The sequence below is a fragment of the Ooceraea biroi genome, chromosome 10 (genome assembly GCF_003672135.1).
Source record: "Ooceraea biroi isolate clonal line C1 chromosome 10, Obir_v5.4, whole genome shotgun sequence".
Lineage (NCBI taxonomy): Eukaryota > Metazoa > Arthropoda > Insecta > Hymenoptera > Formicidae > Ooceraea > Ooceraea biroi.
The window spans coordinates 4,968,182-4,984,120 of NC_039515.1; the positions used below are offsets into that span (position 1 = coordinate 4,968,182).

Here is a 15,939-nt window from a genome sequence, read left to right on the forward strand (position 1 = left end):
TATGAATTACTCTCTAAATTTCGTGTAGTGGATCTCACTCTTTTGAAATATCACTTCAAGTAACAGTGATCTCAAAAGTTTCAAAAGAAAAGAAGAAGAAAAGAGTATTGGATCGGTTTTCCGGATGGTTATTTATAAGGTGATAACACAAATGTTACTTGCGAGAACGTCACGTCTGGCCTGGCCATCTATCGGTCGCCTGGTGAATCAGAGGTGGGAATCACACACACTTGTGTTGATTTTTGTCTCTCGTTCCATAATCGAGTACATTGAAACGTATGATGTAAAAATAATGAATACTCGCAAAGTAAGTAGAAATTACTATTTTTTCTATATTAATTATATAATTTCAAATCAATTTAATAAAACACATTTTTCGTTTCTGTGGAAAGGTGAAAAATACGTTTTTAAAATTGAGGTCTAAAAACGGTTTCTATTTAAACCGTTTCTTAAATGGTACTTTATGTTTCTTAGACATTAGATACGTCTAAGAAACATATATTAGGCTACATGTACTGCCTGGGAATGTAATGGTGCGAATTATTTATTGCGAAGTGCAAAAGCCCGCGCGCTTTTATTTGCAAAGAGATGACGCTGGCAATACATTTCACGCGCAATAATATTTGTTTCACGCTCTGGTTTTGCGTTAATAGAAAGAGATAATATCGTACGTCGTTGTCTTTCGTCAAGTCAAATTCCGGAAATGATGAGCGGCACTTAACGGTACCACGTACTACGCGACGATACTGGAAAGACAATTAACCTCTCTGTACTCGCACGCCTCGCGCGCCGCGCGCTTCATCGTCGATCCCGCGCGCGTGACGGCGATCTGCATTTTCAGCGCGACTGCACTTTTCGCACGGGGATCGCAAACGCGCCGTGAGGCACGGCCGATCGTCCGTCGCGCGCGCAACGTGACACGTCGTTTCTAGGTTAAAGGTCCCCGCGTCTCCACGACGGTCTTCTGCTGGACAGGTAGCGCCACTCGCGCGACCCGCGCGAAAAGCTGACGCGCGTTTCCTCGTCGCCGAGGGTCGCGATGTACTTGAAAATTGCGCGAGATTCGTCGACGCCGCCGGGCGAGTCGCCCTCGAGTGCCTCGCGCCGTTGAGAATCGCGCTGACGTGACGCGGCAGCGTGCGGCAGACCTCTCGGTCGCTCGCTTGACTCGCGCGCTGGCGCTACCGATTTCCGGCGGAGGCAAGCCCATGTGGACGGCCGCGACGGGAGCTCCGATCAGTCCGTGACCAGCGTGTTCTTCGTGCGCCCGTAATCCCCCGTGCTGTCGCACGTCTCGCGCACGCCGTGCACTCGACCTCGCATCTCGCCTCATCCGGACTCTGCCGCGTCGCCATGGCGGACTTGGACGATTTCTTCGCGAAGAAGGACCGCAAGAAGGCCAAGGGCAAGAAATTTACCACGACCGACGAGGTCGCCAAGAAGCTGGAGGAGACGGGCAAGCGAGTCGAGAAGCCCAAGCCCAAGGAGAAGCCAGCGAATCCGGAGGGCGAGGAGTCCCAGCACACCGAGGTGAGACCGCGACGACGACGTCTACGTTGTCGTTATCGCCATTGTCATCGTCGTCACGTTACCGCCTTCCGGCGCCTTTCCCTCGTCGAGTTCCGGAACCCGTGATCGTGCACGACGCTGCCATGTTTGCTCTCCGCGAACGCGCGTGGGACACGGTGCACCCTACGAGGACGACGCGTGACCCGCGACCCGATCGTCCACGCGCGCCTTATGTAACCGCTGGACAATCCGTGAGGGCAGTCCGTGTCGCGGCAGCTGTTGCGATACGCGGCTTCCCCGGATTCCCTCTTGAACGAGCTCTCTTGACAACTCTTGTAGACATGACGATCCACGTGCACCTCACGTCGCATGCTCCGTGCTCCCCCTCCTCGCGATATAAGCTGGATACTGAACGTGTATAGAGTGGCATATGTAATGCGATTAACAAGGCGCCCCTGCGGCTACGATACCGCTTTGAATGATCATCCCCATGCATTTCGTGAATATTTTACGGCTTGCCACGTTTTATTGATCTCATTCTGTCAAAGGCTTGCTCGGGAAGGTGCGTAAGTAATGCCCGTCTTGGCAAGAAGCAGCGGAAACGTTATAATCTCTTCTTTTCAGGATGAGGACGAGTGGAAGGAGTTCGAGGAGGAGAAGAAGGATTACAGTGGTCTGAAAATCGGGCATTTGACGGTGAACGACAGCATGGACGCGGAGTCGGACGACGAGAGGGGCAACGGCGAGAATAGCTCTGACGGCGAATGCGGCGAGGGCGGCACAAAACACACGGGACCATGGAAGAAGCCGGTGGATGTACCGGTGGAGGTGCCCGTGGAGGTGACAGCACCACCAGCACCACCCGCTCCTACAGGGAACACCAGTTACAAAGCGCCACACTTAAGGAATCAGCCCACGTTCTCTAGTCCGCGACCGCGAGGGCGGAATGTCGCACCCGATATTAACAGCGAGGAATACTTCCCCACATTGAACTCGAAGCCACAGCAGAACAACGGCATGGGGAACGCTCCATGGGGCAGACGGTAAAGCCGGCTTGATATTTTACGGCAATAGTAATAATAATAATAATAATAATTCTATATTGTATCATCTATGAATATGTGGAAGAGAGAAGTCTATGGAATATATTATTTATAAGATATGTATACTATTTTACTCTTTCGTTTTTTAATGAGAAATATATAACTTTAATACATCGTTGATTGGTTGTTTTCAATTGCGAAGATTATTAGTTGCAGTAAATGAATATGTAAGAAATAGCAGAAAGAGAATATAATGCTATTGTATACTACAAAGAAAAGAGAATATGAAATATATATAACATCCTGCGCTTAGTGGAAAACTGCAATTTTAACATATCTTTAATTGGTAATTGTATTCAATTACCAAAATTAACAAGTAGACAACAAAAAGAGAAATAAAAAAAAGGTGAAAGAAAAATTTAATGTCACACTGATGAATTTAGCAAGCTATGCATCTTTTATAACACGAGATAATTCGTGACCGCTTGACAATATCGCATTTAAACGGATACTTCTAACAATTCCAGGCGGCGAGACGAGGGCGCATTCGAGGAAGTACGCAACCGAGGCGGCAGTAGAGCGTACAGTGTGCAAGACTCGCAGGCCCAGGCGCCCAAGCTCTCCCTGGGCAACAAGTACGACGCCCTGTCGCAAGATCAGAGCTGAAGACACCTATCCCGATCGAATCAAACGACATGCAATCAATATCACGTCGTCACCCCTCTCCGTTTCGTGGCCCAGCCGCGCCGAGAAAATCTATTTTCTAGACTAGGATCCAGCGTGTGTATCATAGATGTGTATGCGCGCACACGTGCCCCGGGCTTTTGCCGTAAGCCTCGGGGGAGGGGAATGGTAATTCCGGTTCTTGTCGACAAGATTTCAAAGCAATGGTGCGACAGATTGATCGCCGTGTCCGCACACGTGCGGATCTTGCAACTGAAATACGAATAATGTACCGTGCATGTGCGCAAGCTTATTTTCATACCGTGTAGACACGAGGTTGGGAAAAAAAGATCGACTTTTATATTTCATTTTGTAATATCAGCATAGTGCGTAGTGCGCTGCTTCCAGAGATGCGCCGGGACGGCGGAGGGGAAACGACCGCGCGACCCGGCGCACGAATCCTCGAAACGACGGGACGGAACGGACACGTTGATCGAGTACACGCAGATTGCAAGTCGAAACAGAGAGAGAAAGGGAAAGAAAAAAAAAGAGTATCATTTGTCAAAGTATTTCACGTGGTATTTCGCACTTTCTTTTGTACGGTGCTACTTTATTAATTTATAGCGTGCATATTTACTGCCACGATGGATGCCTTCTCATTGGGTGTTATCGATGTAAATAGGACGGGCAGGACGTTGACCTACTCTCGTCCGAACACGATGAGCTTGGAGATCGGCACGGCGATATCGCGATATCGGAGTTCTCGCGCGGACTATACGCGGCAACTATTCGCGAGAAACGTGATACGTGAAACAGTCTCGCGCAACGCTTCTTCTTGGGTCCTCTCTTTCACCGCTTTCGCGCGGGGGAGTGTCGCGTCGCTCAACGCGGTAACGTGCGTCAACGAACGGGAACCTCTAGGTAAATTTAATTAAGGTGTACATGTATATTATTATCGAATTTCGCGGGGCTGGGCGTTGGAACGGAACGGTGCGGTGGATAACGAAGACGATGACGACGAAATTAACACGAAAATTTGAGTGAGAGTAAGGTAAACCGAGAAGCGAAATAGTTGAATATCGCGAGCGTATCGCAGTGACGTTGTACACTAAAATAGGAGGGAGAAAGACACGCATACACACACACACACACACAATACACTCGTGTTAACGCATAAAGAAAATCCTGTATACGCCTTTATTGAGCATTGTATAATTTTTCTTTTGTTCATACAAGTTTTCTTTCTTGAAACGAAGAGAACGCGGCGGATAGATATCAAACCCAGAATGATTTCTCGGGAGACGGTTTCTCGTTGTTGGCGGGCCTCCATCGTATTGCTATTCCGGGACACAATATGGGGAGGTTTACGCCACATGGAAACAATAGTAACGATTCTTGTATAGCGTGTGATAAAATGTGATTATTTATAAATAAATTTCATAGGATAACTCTCTCGTATGTGTTCTCTGCCTTTGAGCATTTTTGGTTTGCCGTACCGTGTACCAACCGATCTCCGAAGCGAGGTGAAGCGCTCAGTGGCCGGTTATTCGCGCGCGCGAGCGGCCCAGCCGATCGGCTTCTACCTGGAACCTGATCTCGGCCGAAAAGCGCCGATCGGCTTCGGATGAACGACGCGCGTTATGGCGCAAATGAGAAAGAAATCTGTAAATCTTTAAGCACGCGGCGGAAACGCAGCACAGGTGCCTCTCGAGGACAGTTTCGAGTTGATTTTGGTCGCCGCGGCGGCGCGGAGGCTTAGCCTGCCCTTTGTTACAGAATAGATACAATAATTTTATCGCTACTGTTACATGAGAGCGAGCGATAGAATGACAGGAAGTGAGAGTGCGCGAAAGAGTGTGGGGGTGCGAGCGTACATGGCGTATTTAATAAAACTCAATCACCGAGATATCTTAGTGTTGCTTTTTTTCCACTCTTCGCGCGCAAAATTCTCCCATCTTAGGTTCACGGTCAATAACAATTTTTTTTTCTCTCCTATATATTATATTATGCAAAGTTTGAGCAATCTTCGAGCTTAGTGATTATTAATACAAAAATGATTATTATTACGTATAAAATATTAATATACAAAACAATTACAAAATTACTTTTATTGGAGGACGTGCTAGAACGCACAAATAGTTAAAAGTATAGTCTCGAAATATTCTAGATTTATTATAAAAATTTACCGACTCAGTGTTCTTATCAGTATTCCCTGATATTGTTTTAGATGCTCTCCCGTTATTGTTTATTCGCAGGGATAGCAGGCGAGAGTACTCGTTTTCGTGTGCCCAGTTATTTAGAGAACATCGTGAAGACTCGACGCGTCCTCGTCGCTACAAAAGAGACAAAAGCCGCCGACAATGAGTTTATAGTACTTCTTTTCTGTGATCGTAGGATGGATCGCGAACGTACTTCTCGCAGTACTTGAGCCCGTGATTGCCGTTATTGCTGTAGGACGCGTACATGGGGCTCTCCAGCAGAGAAGGCCTGTATTTCGGCAGAAAGTATATCCACGCTTTCGTCAGCTCGCCAACCTGGAAAAAAAGGAGGAAATCTAGTATCTCTTAGAGGAAAAATAGTAATGCATGCTTGTTGTTGAAGAAAATTCAGGAAATGCCGTATCGATGTATTTTTATGTGCTTTCACCTCTTCGAAAATCTTCCCCGCCTTGAGCGTGGCTTCCGGAGCCAGTAGAATCTCCTCCTCAGCTCGCTCGTAGAACGTGGGGTGTTCCTCCAGTTCGTCTAGCCTCTTCAGCATTTTTGAGTCCACGTCGTATATCTCACCGAGCACATACTGCTCGTCAGAAGCGGATCAATTTTATCACAATCGCATTATCATAATCAAAACTTAAATTAACAGAATGCGGATATAATAAAAAATATTGTTAAAATTGTAAAATATTATAAGCAAGGTTCAAGTCATTAAAAATTAAGGTAATTATGTACTTTAACGGACCCAGCCCCGATGACCTTGACCTTGACATGTTGTCAAGGTCACCCTCCTGAGTGACCTTGAAGAGGTTTTAGCCGTCGCTCGTTGTTTATTAAAAAGTTATTAACAAAAGAAGTTTAATAATTTTGCACGAATTTTCAGCTGTCCACGCGAAGCAAGGACTTGAGTTTGACATATATTACAAAGGTCACCTTCCTGAATAACCCGCACTAGGTTTCACCCTTCGCTCGTTGTTTGTTAAAAAGTTATTAACAAAAATGTTTAATGAATAAAGCATAATTTGACGATACCATATACGTTTACGAAAGAGTATATTTGATGGAATCTTAGCTTAGGTTAGGTTAGGTTAAGTTAAAGCAGAGAATACTTTGTATTTAACTGTTTGTGCTTTTGGTTAAAGTGAAGAATACTTTGTACTTATATTAAAAGAAACTATTCTATATATTAACAATTCACTGCTTTAAATGACTTTCTTTTCTTCGTTCATATACATACTCGTCGTTTATATCTTTCAATATTCAATATTCTTTCAAAATAACTACTATATCTTCGAAATTTCTTTTGTTAATAACTTTTTCATAAACAACGATCGACGACTAAAACCTAGTGCGGGTTATTCGGGAAGGTAACCTTTGTAATATATGTCAGTATCATGTTCTTGCTTCACGTGGACAGCTAAAAATTCGTGCGAAATCATTAAACTTTCTTTGTTTATAACTTTTTAACAAACAACGAGCGACGGCTAAAACTTCTTCAAGGTCACTCAGAAGGGTGACCTTGACAACATATGTCAAGGTCAAAGTCATCGGGGCTGGGTCCGTTGAAGTACATAATTACCAAAATTAATTCGAAACTTTCTAATTTCCAAGTTTTCGTCTTTCAAATCGGCTAATTTGAATTTTCCGGGGATAAAATTTTATATTTTTGTAAACTTACGTTGCCGGTGTTCGGTTTCTTCAGCAGAAACGGGATATTGTATTTCGTGGCTATCACCAAAGGATACGAAATTGTGGTCCTACCGAGACCCAGGAATTTGGCGTAGCCGTTCATGACGTCCGTGATGATCCCATGATTGGGCTCGCCCCGTTTTAGCGTACCGTACACGAACACGCGATGCAACGGGCTCTTGAACAGGTTTTCGTACATGTCGAAAGTCACGGGTTGCCTGGCACGTGGTCGCCAGCCAATGGCATCGCGAGCAGATATAATCAGTATCAAATATTATTGCGGCGCGTTATTTGCACGACGATTACGTCACAGAATTCGCGCAATGTGATCTACGGGGCGATAAGAATCAATGAGCACTAAATTTCGCGTATTTCCGCCGACGGAACTCGAAACTGATTGGAATATCACGAGAAAATGGCACGGAGATCCTTTAAACTTGTACTTTGAAATGCACGAGGTCGCTCGATGCTCCAAAAAACGGAGAATCCTCGGAAAAGGATGGAAAACCTGACAGCAACACAGTAACGACACGTGTTAACTGGCACATTGGCGGACTACGAACGCTAGGTGACAGCACTGTTCGATCGGCGCGACTATTTGAAATCAAGTCGAAAGCGTGCACGCGCAAAACGCGAATAATATGCTATTTTTACAAACTTTATTTTTACAATGCTCCTCACATGCTTTATTTTCAGACTTCATTCTGAACATTTCCTTCAGATTTTCACATGCAATGTTCCACGCAAGCGTGACGGTAACAACGGGTAGTCGTACCGAAATTACCGCGATCAATAAATTAATAAACTCGATGCGTTATTAATAAACCGAGGAGACGCGGGGAGATTGTTAATTCATAAACGTCGGGTCTGCGGCGCAAATTTACATGCAGATTTACGTAACAAGGCTCGTTGCAGCGAATGTACAAGACGATATTCCGGCATCCGTGATCTCACGGACGGAACGTCGACGTAGCTCGCTCGTTACCTCGCTCTGTGAGGGATCCATGTCCAAAAGCTCCTCCGATGGGAAGGAGTACAAGGAGTCCAGCTCTATGATCGCGATATTGACGAGCACGGTAACCGCGGCGATGTGCAGCAACATTTTCGCGAAGTGCAACGACCGAACGAAAGTGACGCTTCGACCGAAAGCTGAAGCTGGTACGGAGCTCGCGCGTCGTCACAGACAGCATCGCGCGGCGCGCATTGTGTGATAAGATAAGATGACCGTCCAATAAGATCGCCGAACTATTGCACCACCGCCGATCTCACCACTCTGCGCGCGTCGATGAACCCAATTTGCTCAATGACTCCGAGATCTCGATATGCGGAGACCCTTCGGAAACAATTAGCATGAGCTGGATGAGGAGGAAGTGTCTCCCCGCTTAGGGAATTTATTAGGGGTGTGATTTAGTTTTGAGGGTTTTTTTGCTCAAAAACGCATGTATTTAAATATGATAATGAATGAATACCTTAATCAAAATACTTTCCTTCGTTTTCTATAACTTTTTCCCATCTTTCTGGCAACAGATGGATTCCATGACGATAAAATGACTCTTCTTTTCAGTTGATCCATTCGTCGACGAATTTTCGCACTTCTTCCAAATTATCAAAGTGTGTATCCTCTAAAGCGTCTTGCATCGACCGGAACAAATAATAATCGCATGGAGCAATGTCCGGAGAATACGCGGGGTGCGGTAAGACTTCCCATTCAAGCTCTAATGGTGTTTGTTTCACTGATAACGCAACGTGAGGTCGAGCGTTGTCACGAAGAAGAATCACTTTCCGTCGTTTACTCGCAATTGCTGGTCGTTTTTGGTCCAATGCTTGCTTCAACTTGTACAATTGGTGTCGATAACGATCAGCCGTGACAGTCTCATGCGGATTTAACAGCTCATAGTACACTATCCCACCAAATACAGAGCATTACTTTTCAACCGTGAATATTGCGTCTCGGAGTGGATGTTGATGGTTCGCCTGGATCCACCCATGATTTTCTGCGTTTCGGATTATCAAAACAGATCCACTTTTCATCCCCAGTAACAATCCGAGACAAAGGACTCTTCTTTTTTTGCCTGGCGATCAACGAAATGCAAATGTTCAACCGGTTCGCAATCGCACTTTCCAATAATTCATGTCGAACCCATTTCCCTTCTTTCTGAATTTTTCCCATTTCATGTAAATGTTTGGTAACTGTTGTACGATCAACATTTAATGCTCTGGCAAGAGATGGATTCCACCACGATAAAATGACTCTTCTTTTCAGTTGATCCATTCGTCGACGAATTTTCGCACTTCTTCCAAATTATCAAAGTGTGTATCCTCTAAAGCGTCTTGCATCGACCGGAACAAATAATAATCGCATGGAGCAATGTCCGGAGAATACGCGGGGTGCGGTAAGACTTCCCATTCGAGCTCTAATGGTGTTTGTTTCACTGATAACGCAACGTGAGGTCGAGCGTTGTCACGAAGAAGAATCACTTTCCGTCGTTTACTCGCAATTGCTGGTCGTTTTTGGTCCAATGCTTGCTTCAACTTGTACAATTGGTGTCGATAACGATCAGCCGTGACAGTCTCATGCGGATTTAACAGCTCATAGTACACTATCCCACCAAATACAGAGCATTACTTTTCAACCGTGAATATTGCGTCTCGGAGTGGATGTTGATGGTTCGCCTGGATCCACCCATGATTTTCTGCGTTTCGGATTATCAAAACAGATCCACTTTTCATCCCCAGTAACAATCCGAGACAAAGGACTCTTCTTTTTTTGCCTGGCGATCAACGAAATGCAAATGTTCAACCGGTTCGCAATGGCACTTTCCGATAATTCATGTCGAACCCATTTCCCTTCTTTCTGAATTTTTCCCATTTCATGTAAATGTTTGGTAACTGTTGTACGATCAACATTTAATGCTCTGGCAAGAGATGGATTCCACCACGATAAAATGACTCTTCTTTCAGTGATCCATTCGTCGACGAATTTTCGCACTTCTTCCAAATTATCAAAGTGTGTATCCTCTAAAGCGTCTTGCATCGACCGGAACAAATAATAATCGCATGGAGCATGTCCGGAGAATACGCGGGGTGCGGTAAGACTTCCATTCAGCTCTAATGGTGTTTGTTTCACTGATAACGCAACGTGAGGTCGAGCGTTGTCACGAAGAAGAATCACTTTCCGTCGTTTACTCGCAATTGCTGGTCGTTTTTGGTCCAATGCTTGCTTCAACTTGTACAATTGGTGTCGATAACGATCAGCCGTGACAGTCTCATGCGGATTTAACAGCTCATAGTACACTATCCCACCAAATACGGAGCATTACTTTTCAACCGTGAATATTGCGTCTCGGAGTGGATGTTGATGGTTCGCCTGGATCCACCCATGATTTTCTGCGTTTCGGATTATCAAAACAGATCCACTTTTCATCCCCAGTAACAATCCGAGATAAAGGACTCTTCTTTTTTTGCCTGGCGATCAACGAAATGCAAATGTTCAACCGGTTCGCAATGGCACTTTCCGATAATTCATGTCGAACCCATTTCCCTTCTTTCTGAATTTTTCCCATTTCATGTAAATGTTTGGTAACTGTTGTACGATCAACATTTAATGCTCTGGCAAGTTCTGAAGTGGATCGTGTTGGATTTTCGTGCAATAATGCTTGCAAATCTGCATTTTCAAGCTTTCTTGGTTGTCCCGAGCGTTCTTTGTCCTTTACATCAGTATCACGACTTTTAAAGCGTCTAAACCAGTATTCACACGTCTTAATTGATGGGGCAGAATCACCATAAGTTTCCACAAGAATTCTATAACCGTCAGCCGCAGTTTTCTTTTGATTAAAAAACAAAAGCAACGCATGTCGAAAATGCTGTTTCGGAAGTTGCATTTTTACGATGATATAAACACGATTGTTATTGCATCTATTGCTATAATGCTACTAAATGTCATGGATAATGTCAACACTGTAAGAAAGAACAGTTATCGGAAACAGCTATTGGAACAAACTGACACTACAGCCATCTGTTGCAAAACCCTCAAAACTAAATCACACTCCTAATAATTTAATTTAATTTAATTTAATTTCTCTGTCGATTTCCAGAATTGATGACTCTGAAAATTTGCACTCCGGAGTGAGAAGAGACTGTTAAAAGCTAGATCCAAGAATGCGATCTTAGGTGAAGAAGATCGACGATCATACGCTGACTTTGCTCCGCAGCACCGTGCTCTCCACTGGCACGAGGTCCTTGAGGTCCTCATCGTGACTTACATGATCACTTTGCCTGCGCCGTAAAAGCTCTTGGAACGTCGTCCAGTCTTCGTCCTTTTGGATTTGGCTGTTCTAATCGGAAAGAGGAAGCTTACGAGAGTATGGCGAATGTTTCTGCCGGATACGTGCGGAATAAAAATTATTATACCTCTAAAGAAACGTGCAGCAATCCCCTAGTGGAATCATCTAACAGCATGTAACTCTGATAGTACAAACACGATACCAGCTTCTTCAACGTCTTATTCGTTAAACAATTAACTAGACAGAGACAAAAGCCGAGTATTACGAATGAACTTAGCGCGTTGAAATCCAGCAAAGAACAAAATGTGCAATGGAAAAAGAAGCGTACAGCTCAAACTCAAATGTTGCAGCTCCAAATTTCCACTGGTTATCACAGAGCCTTTTATCGCCATGGTTTCTCTGGTAAATGGATAACTGGTATCGTCTCTCGAAGATTCTTCCGAGAGCTGCAAGCATACATGTATTTCACACTTATATCTGTATAATTATTCGTGAATTTAAGAGAAATAAATATAAATAAAAATGCTGAGAAAAATACTTGAATCGAATTGTCCGATGGGGAATTGATCTCGACCTTTATCCTTGACGAGCCATCTCGATTCGCTGGGTTTTGAAGATTAAAACAAAGTGAATTTTCGAGCAACTTGAAGAAATATTAAACTCACCCTTGTTTGAATGTTGAATCACGTTCTGACGCTGCCACGTTCTATTTATTTTGGATTCCGCCGCGACGGGAGTTTCCTGAGCATTTCGTTTATCCAGCTGCAATTACAATTTCTTGCTTTATTACTGGACAATGTAATACATCACGGCGAGATAATTTATCAACCTTGCTCTCTAGCTGGATAAATCTGCGACGCCGAAGGTCGACGATTTCTTCGTGGGTCAAAGCGGACCTATCGCGTTCACATTATGAGAGATAGCACAGCCTAAACGAAAACTATCTAACGTAATCAACAGTACTGTTAACAGAAAATACATGCAGAGTTCCTGGATTATCAGTAAGGCCCCGTCGTCGTATATCTTGTTTCCGGTTAACACCACGCTTTGCAGAGACCTACGGAATCGGGAAACGGTTCGCTTGAAAACTCCGCTTTTGCACACGAGCAAGGATTCAGAACTTTTAAGCTATAATTAAGAGTGTCTACTCTTAACAATTATGTAACCGATTAGTTCGCAGCATCGCGGCGATGTGCCCAGCGCCGATGTCCGTAATATCGTTATTCGCGACATTAAGAGCGATCAGTTTCGGATCATCTGGGGGATCGTGGTACATCAACTCGTTTGCAATCTTCTGCACACCGTTATCGGACAATTTACACATTTTCAGCGATAAATAGTGTAGACTGGCTGACACAGGTTTTTTTCCGTCAATGGAGTGTTCTTTGCATGATTGTACAGTATTTGCAAACATACTTTTTGATCGGTTCGCAGAGCAAATAATAATTCTCTTGCATGTTCGGATTGTTATCTAGATTTAGGTCCGTCAGACAACCGACTTTTGTTAGGATTTGTGCTACCTGCAGAACACCATCGGCGCTTACTCGGCAATTGGGCAATCTGACAAAATATTATTGACTATTGCGTAAATTAAATGGAAGAAGTTGGTATTTTTTGAAATTTCTGTTACTTGAGGACTGTAATAGTATTGTATTTCTGTAACGTAGTATCCAATGCTTCCAAGATACTGATCGAAACTTCCTGTCGTACAAAATATTGCAGAGTATATTAAATGCAAACATACAACACAATGTTTGATAATTGAAAATATGTTAATTAATATTTTATCTTTGCACTCCAATTTTTGTATGTTCTCTATTTTTCTAGGATTCTCGAAAGAGACGTAAAAGATAGGAACACTTTTCTCCAATTTCCTAAGTATAAATCATAATTTTTGAAACATTGTAAAAATTCTTAATTACAATTGAAATAATTACCGCCTGGGTTCAAATTCAAAGGATTTTGCGAACTGTTCGATGCCATTCTTTATCTGTAATGTACATAATGTAATGTTTATCGAAGCATATCGAAAATATATATATTATTTAATATAATTAAACATATATATATAACTTACTATAAATCGAGGTAACGGCTCTACGTTGTATTCCTTGCAATGTTTTAAAAATTCCGTAATAAAATTTTCTTGAGGCATTTTGTATTAAATATTATCTCCTTTATTACAGCAAATAATATCGGAATAAATCGATATACTGATTTGTTTTAGTAATTCTGTAAATAGTATTCTACATGTACAAGAATATTTATCCTTATACACTGTGAATAATCTCGATAATAAAAATATTAATCAACTATAGATATTATCTTTTGTTGACGCAGTCCGTATACGACTTATCATCTTTGATTTAACCTTACGACGTCACTCGACATCTATAATTTTAAAAGAAAATAAACAAATGACAGAAAGTATTCAATAAATCCCGTAAATGTTTGGTATTTATGAATATTATTACAGAATCAGTTTATTTTTACAAGAATTATCAGTCCTCGATATTTTTTATGCCGTCGTGCACCCTAATCAGATTGAACTCCTCTTTCTTTATCATAAATTCATAAAGTACTGGCGCCTCGGCTGTCGGCCCCTCGCTTGGGGACGCCATGTAATCCGACGCCCGGGAAACGTAGGGGTGACTAAACAACCCCTGCGAGACCTCGCAACATAACCAGGCCAGCGGGGAAAAGCCTTCGGGAAAAGTATCGAGCAAACTTTCAACATGCGTGCGTGCGTGCGTGTATATCGTAACATAAGGCAGCGAGCATCGCGATAAAAGCCAGCCGAAGGGGCTTTTCTGGGATTAAAGTTCGTAATTACGGGGCCGTTGCAGGACCGATTACCGAAATGATTTGTGTCGGTCCTAAACGGCGCCGCAAACGACCACGTGAGACCCCGGACCTCGATTGATGACACATCATGCAGCCACGAAAGAGCCTGCAATTGCGTTCAAGCGGCAACACGCGGGTGGCCAAGAGCGTTAGATCGAAATAAAGAATTAAATTATTGGGTTGGCCAAAAAGTAATTGCGTTTTTTTCCAATAGATGGACATACATATCTTGAAATGTAACTAACTTTATTCTAAACCGCAAAATCATTATGTAGGTTAACAACTCACAGTTCAAGCTTGTTTTAGAAAAAGAAAGTACACGATTTCGTTAACAATTGTTTGTTTGCCGTCGATTTCAAAATGGAAAATCAAAAAGAACATTTTCGTCATATTTTATTTTATTACTTCCGAAAAGGGAAAAATGCTGTGCAAGCTCATAAAAAGTTATGTCATGCATATGGCGAAGATGCTTTAAAACTGCGGCAGTGTCAAAATTCGTTTACTAAATTTCGATCTGCAGATTTTAATGTGAAAGATGCACCACGCTCAGGAAGGCCAATCGAAATTGATGATGACAAAATAAAGGCACTGATCGATTCCAATCGGCGTTTAACGACCCGAGAGATTGCTGAGAATCTTAACATATCGAAATCGAGTGTTGAAAACCATTTAAAACGACTTGGATACATTAGTAAGCTCGATATTTGGGTACCACATGAGCTGAAAGAAATTCATCTCACTAAGCGTATTGACACCTGCGATTCTCTTTTGAAACGTGAGGAAAATGATCGATTTTTGAAACGCATGATAACAGGCGACGAAAAATGGATCGTCTACAACAACGTCAAACGAAAAAGATCGTGGAGCAAGCGTGATGAACCTGCTGAAAGCACTTGAAAAGCAGATATTCACCAAAGAAAGATTATGCTGTCAGTCTGGTGAGACTTTAAAGGTATTGTGTATTTTGAGCTTCTTGCAAGGAATCAAACCATTCATTCAGACGTATACTGTCGTCAACTGGATAAATTAAATGATGCCATCAAACAGAAACGTCGAGAATTGGTGAATCGCAAAGGTGTTGTGTTTCACCATGATAACGCTAGACCACGTACAAGTTTGGTCACTCGTGAAAAATTGTTGCAGCCTGGATGGAATGTGTTACCATGATGTTACCACATCCACCATATTCGCCAGACCTGGCACCATCAGATTACCATTTGTTTCGTTCTTTGCAAAACGCCTTGAATGGTAAAACCTTTACTGCTGATGAGGATGTCAAATCGTTCTTGGAATTATTTTTTGCTGAAAAAGATAAGAACTTTTTTGAGCGCGGAATCATGAAGTTGCCTGAAAAATGGCAAAAGATAATCAAACAAAATGGACAATATATTGTTTAATAAAGTTTTTGTTTCCCATGAAAAATTCGCCTTTTATTTATATAAAAAAAACGCAATTACTTTTTGGCCAACCCAATAGAATCAATCTCCACGGGAAATAAAATTGTGTAACTCATGCGCGGTCTTATGGTCGCACGCAAAACGTATGGTAGAATCGAGAAATGTTTTGTCCGAGAATATCGCTTTTGCACCATTTGTTACATGATATCTCTAAAGTTTGGTGGTATTAATGCGATCATTCTTTTGTTCGTGATCTGTCGCATCGGGAAGAGAACGTGTCCAGTTCTGCCCCGGCTCG

The 15,939-nt window shown here is 42.9% G+C and overlaps 3 protein-coding genes across 4 annotated transcripts; 1 reads left to right on the forward strand and 2 right to left on the reverse strand.

The window, feature by feature from the left end:
• Positions 1–460: 460 nt before the first annotated feature.
• LOC105278199 (protein CDV3 homolog) lies at positions 461–4,664 on the forward strand. The gene is made up of 3 exons (XM_011337098.3): positions 461–1,530; positions 2,134–2,552; positions 3,080–4,664. The coding sequence occupies exons 1-3, from the start codon at positions 1,354–1,356 to the stop codon at positions 3,216–3,218; spliced, it is 735 nt and encodes a 244-aa protein (XP_011335400.1). The 5' UTR covers positions 461–1,353; the 3' UTR covers positions 3,219–4,664.
• Positions 4,402–8,238, reverse strand: LOC105278198 (putative gamma-glutamylcyclotransferase CG2811). 2 transcript variants are annotated; one of them, XM_011337097.3, is made up of 5 exons: positions 8,103–8,238; positions 7,107–7,295; positions 5,862–6,011; positions 5,628–5,749; positions 4,402–5,548 (listed from the first exon to the last, which is right to left on the reverse strand). In XM_011337097.3, exons 1-5 carry the CDS (start codon positions 8,217–8,219, stop codon positions 5,512–5,514), a joined length of 615 nt encoding a protein of 204 aa, XP_011335399.1. In that variant the 5' UTR covers positions 8,220–8,238; the 3' UTR covers positions 4,402–5,511. The 2 variants fall into 2 exon arrangements, with proteins under 2 accessions (XP_011335399.1, XP_011335398.1); XM_011337096.3 differs by having other exon boundaries at positions 4,402–5,749; positions 8,103–8,236.
• A 3,066-nt stretch (positions 8,239–11,304) lies between these two features.
• On the reverse strand, positions 11,305–13,383 carry LOC113562807. Its single transcript, XM_026973305.1, has 6 exons — positions 13,338–13,383; positions 13,031–13,101; positions 12,817–12,920; positions 11,729–11,877; positions 11,528–11,637; positions 11,305–11,451 (listed from the first exon to the last, which is right to left on the reverse strand). Exons 1-6 carry the CDS (start codon positions 13,381–13,383, stop codon positions 11,305–11,307), a joined length of 627 nt encoding a protein of 208 aa, XP_026829106.1.
• Between the last annotated feature and the right edge of the window lie 2,556 nt (positions 13,384–15,939).